General features: G+C 39.9%; 1 protein-coding gene across 1 annotated transcript in view; it reads right to left on the bottom strand.

Moving 5' to 3' along the window:
* Positions 1-373: 373 nt before the first annotated feature.
* The window catches only part of LOC116377829 (zinc finger and BTB domain-containing protein 44-like), a 6,512-nt gene continuing 1,759 nt past the window's right edge, over positions 374-5,126 (bottom strand). Inside the window, exon 3 of the mRNA XM_031839569.1 lies at positions 374-3,008. Coding sequence (XP_031695429.1) covers positions 2,546-3,008 — 463 coding nt within the window. The 3' untranslated portion in view covers positions 374-2,545. The remainder of the gene's footprint in view (positions 3,009-5,126) is intronic.

The raw sequence follows: 5,126 nt of genomic DNA, 5'->3' as shown, positions 1-5,126 counted from the left end.
ATTATACATTATTTGTTTTAATATATATATATATATATATATATATATATATATAGATATATAGAGATATATATATATATATAATTCACCATTCCAAAGACTAAATGAAATCTTTTAAAAACGACACCGGTCCATTTATTGCACAACCATCGGGTCACAAAAATATTTTGGGCACTTTTGCGGTTTTCAACAGAACAGCAGCATATTTCATTGTAAAAGAGTTGTTTGGATACAGACACCGAACACACGACATGATGAGAAGCAATGACGTATAAATGGAGAATAGAAAACTTCTTTTCATTTTTTCATCTTGATATTGTGCAAACTAGAGTGTATAGGTCCGTTCACTAAGGCTAGCCTCTTAAATGCACAACATCGTATACTGTGTGTTTTTGCTTTTTAGGGGCGAAAACAGCAGGACCCCCTTTTTTTGCTAAATAGCACGGACCACTTAAAGAATGATTATCTCTCTTTTTATTATGTGCGATTACTGATTGCCATGGCAAATCCCTAATGAGATAGAGAACATTTGGTCCTGTACCATTTGTACCCGGATACAAAATAAATTAAAAAAAGGGCAAAACTTTAGACTCGGAGTGACTCAAGCTGTTGTTAAGACAGCTCTCAGTGACGTTCATTGATCGGGGTAATATTGACGCCGTCATCACAGCGTGATATTCATCTTTACATTTACAATCAACCCTGTATGTGAGGTCTTACATCCTGCTGTGATGATCCTTAATGGCGGCTGTTTGGACTACTTTTAAAGTGTGTGGGGGGGGCGACAGGAAATAAACGATAAACAACACGCCCAGTAGCATTCAACTCATGGGTTATTACCACGGGTGTCATTAACTCCTCGGAAATACAAGCACAACAATGTCCCAACTACACCGTCACAGCATCACAGGAGCCGGAGGTTTGCATTGAAATAAAGAACGAACAAAGTAAATGAAATGAGTAACTTCTAAAAGCCCAAACTGAGCTCGATCAGTTCACGGTGAAATGATAAGCTCTCTTCTTTACACAAATATATATATATATATATATATATTCATCATTTATAATGATTCAACTCACAGTATTTTGCATTCACTCGTCAGCGTGCTCCGGTTGCTTTTAAAGCAACGTTATCACACGCCCCCCCCCCCCCCCCCCCCCCAAAAAAAAACCCCGCCTGTAAACTGGCCATCACAGATAGCATTCATAATCTGTTTGCATCACTTCCTGCTTCCCCCGGTCTGCAGACATTGTTACTTCTTATTTTAATTCAATTTGACTCGTGGAATTTTACACAATGTAGTTTTTTTTTTTCTCCCTTTGTGACAAATGATGTAAATCAAACAGAATACTGCTGCTCGCTCCACACGTGTAACTTAATATTCTTGGTTTACGTTTAAAAAAAGACAATCGTTCTCTCAGAATATCAGCAGTGAAGCAAGAACACGATTTAAATATTCAGAACACAAACTGACTCCAAAACAGAAACCGTTTGATAAGCGATGCTACATTATCGTATCTTAGGAGCACATTTGGGAATTTAACCGCAGTCGTGAGAAAACCTCGTTACTCCAAATTTTTTCAATTTTTGGTAAACTTTTTACATTTTACATTTTCTTTTATTATCATTTACTTCGTTGGACTTTGAAACAAAAGCTTAAAATAAACTAAATTAGCCGTTTTGGAGACGTAAGGTTTCATTTCACAACAGTGTTCATTAAAAAAATGAAAAAAGGCGGTTAAAAATGATATACTGCACAAACGCCTTTAAGGGAATACTCTGTCAATATAATTTCAAGTTTTTTTAAAACACTTAAAAATGAAATGTACTGTGTTCATATAGATTAAAAGAAAAATAAATGCACATACACACACCTGACATGTCATACTGTCACAACACCCAACATACACAGCATTCAAAGAGTAAAACTACAGTACGAGCTATTGCAATAGAGATAATATTGACATTGAACAGTTTGCCTACAGCGACGGCACTGAAGGACACAGTCTCTGCCCAAACAAACAAGCTGCATCACTACAAATGAAATACTACGGACTTCTTTCTTCTTCTTTCTTTCTTCAGCTCAGTTTGCAAAGACTTGATTTGTCGCCGTCGGCAAAGTCAAGATGTCTTCGTTAAAACGGGAACTCTTCAGGCACTTTCCAGAAGTAGGGCGAGGCTCTTTAGATTCAACAGACCTCAGATCGGCAAAAGACAGTAAAACGACTTTAGCTAGTGCTGCATTCACGTCACATGGGAAATAAAAGAAATACAAATAACTTCCTAATACTTGATTCTTCAAGAATTCTGCTCACAAGTTTGAGGGGAAAATCATTTTCAGAAGATAAAATGATCATTTTACTTTTTGCTGGATTTGGTTTTAAGAACGTGAAACGTAAATAAGTGCATCATCATCACGGCGTCTTCGAGAGGAGTTTTGTTTCCTAACGTGTCCCAAGTTGTCCCTTTTTATAGCCGCCAAGCAGATATTCCCCGTATGACATGACTGCAGAATAAGAGGCGGGGCCAAGTAGAAGGCTTGGATCACTCGATGGTGATGGAAGCCAGCTCCTTGGTCTGGGCACCAAGCTGCTGCTGCTGCTGCTGCTGCTGCTGCTGCTGCTGCTGCTCTCCTTCAAACACCTCCAGGGAACTGCCTCCCACGCCGCCGTCATCGTCGTCCATCTTGGTCTCCCCCGTCGCGGCGGCCGTCTGGTCTGCGTCCATCTTGAGGGAGGCGGGGGCTTCCAGGGGGTCCAGCAGGGGCTCGGGCGAGAGGAAGCCGGGGGAACTTTCGCAGTTCTGGGTGGAGGAGGAGACCTGGGAGATGACGGGCATCTGGACGGAGCAGGAGGAGGAGGACGAGGCGGCGGCGGCGGCGTTGACGGCGGCGGAGGTGCTGCCCGGGTAGACTGGGTGGTGCTCCGAGTCCTCTAACTCATACTGGACCCCGAGCGCCTCCTCCTCCTCCTGGACCTGGCTCAGGTAGTCGGGCACGAGGAAATCACTGCGGAGACGAAGGAGAACCAGAGGAATTCAACGGCCTTTCATCTGCTACTTTCACACTTTTTACATTCAATGTGAAATTAGCAATTTTTCCACAAAGACACAAGATATACACGTTGCATCCTGAACAAGTTTTTATACACAATGAGCTCTGATAAAAAAATACATTCAAAGTGTGACGTTCTATGTCTTTCATGAATATTTGCCTCCAAACAGGAAGTGATGTCGTTGACCTTAAAACCACCAGAACAGACCAACAAAATGTTCACATCAATGAGAAGTCTAAGTCTGACGACATGACGCCACTCTGGGATTTATTGATTTGTTGTTTAGTCGATCAACAGGAATGTGTCTGCAACTATTCTGATAATGGATTTCTGTTCGGGACAATTTAAAGGCCAATAACTGATCACATCCAACGGTTTGGAACAAACTCATCACTAACAAGACCAGAAACTTCTGTTGGGACTTTAGGAAAAAATGATTTTTCAAATGTTTGCTTTTAATTAAGTAATTTATTCTACATTTGTCATACTTGTTTTTAGGGTTTTTATATATTGGAATTGTTTTTACCACTATCAACTTGTGTTATTACTAATATTATCCTATTTTTTATTTATTTTATTTTTGTATCTCGTGCCCTGTTTGAGAATATCTGAACTATGAATTTGTTTCTCTTGTGAAGCACTTTGAGCTGCATTGTATGTTATGAAAGGTGATATATAAATAATGCTTATTATTATTGTTAAAATAAGACATTTAAAAGATGTAACATTTGGCTTTCTGAACTAGTGAACAAGGTTTCATGAGCCTAAAGATGAATAATAATAATAATAATAATAATAACAAAAGTTTCCCTTTATTCTGTAAACACGTATTTAAAGGCATCAAATGTAAATAAAATGTACGGACGGTGTGATAGTTCTCAGGAGTGAGATTGAAGATGAAGTAACGCTCGTGTTCCTGTATTCACGTAATAATTACAGACTAAACGTTCTTTAACCAGAAGGTTGAACCCAAATCAGTCAAACAACAGACTGAACTGAGGAATCTAAGATGCGTTGGCAACAATTCTTCTGTGATCATTAAAGTGTAATTAGCGTGTTAGAGTGGATGTTTCTACTATATGCAGTGATAATAATAATAATACCCCGTTAAGAGCTCAGGACCCAAAATAAATAGTTGAAGTGGAGTGAAGTCTGCAGCACGGACGACAGCCGAATGTGAAGAATCCACAGTTAACACATCTCTGTCTGTGAAGGCGGAGGACGGGGAGTTAAGAGTCTCGACTGGACTTTGCCAGAGAATTCTTTCCACCCTGTTATGAACTCAGGCGAAGACTTTTCTACTATAAACTTTTTAAGGAGTCAATGGACCGTTTGAGTCCCGCCGACCTGTGAGGCCTTGAGGTGATTAAGAAGCGGAAAAGTCTGGGGAATAAAAAAAACACTTTACGAAGACTGTGTTCTGACTTTCACGAGGCTTCTGTGGGCCGAGCGGCTGGTTAGAAAACAAACAATACATTCATATAGAAACCAAGTGATTCAAGTGTGTTTGATCCTCTCAAGTATAAAGTGAGTTTTAGAGCACTGTACTATTATCTATTATTGGGATTTAACTCACTGAATAGTGACTGCTCGATATCTTCGTCACCACTTCATCCTCACATCTCACGGGATTCAGTCGGTAAACTAATCCAAGAAAGACTTGAGGAGTTTGCCGTCTCCAGTTCAAGAGTTTGTTTTGCTTTCTTCTCAAGAGTTAGAGAAGATTGATATCACTCATGTCTGTATGGTGAATACGACGCTAGTTAGCTTAGCATAAAGACTGGTAAACGGGTAACTAGCTCGCCTAGCTTCGTCCGAAGGTGACAAAATACGCCCACCAGCATCTTTAAAGCTCACTAATTAACACATTGTATCTCGTTTGTACAAAAACTTTTTTGGGGCGTCAAAGTCGGAAGGCGCGCTAAAAATAAATAGTTTATACGTTATCTTTGTTTTGACTTTTTTTAGTTTAAGTCAGTGAGGTTTCCTGCTAAATTACTGCAACTTCATCATTACCATCAACCTGGCAACCGGTCTCAGCTGAGAAACAGTCCGGCCCATAAACCCCCCCC

Source organism: Anarrhichthys ocellatus, unplaced genomic scaffold (genome assembly GCF_004355925.1).
Source record: "Anarrhichthys ocellatus isolate YVR2014 unplaced genomic scaffold, GSC_Weel_1.0 scaffold1726, whole genome shotgun sequence".
Lineage (NCBI taxonomy): Eukaryota > Metazoa > Chordata > Actinopteri > Perciformes > Anarhichadidae > Anarrhichthys > Anarrhichthys ocellatus.
The sequence above is the reverse complement of the archived record's forward strand: the minus strand, read 5'-3'. Positions and strand labels throughout refer to the sequence as shown.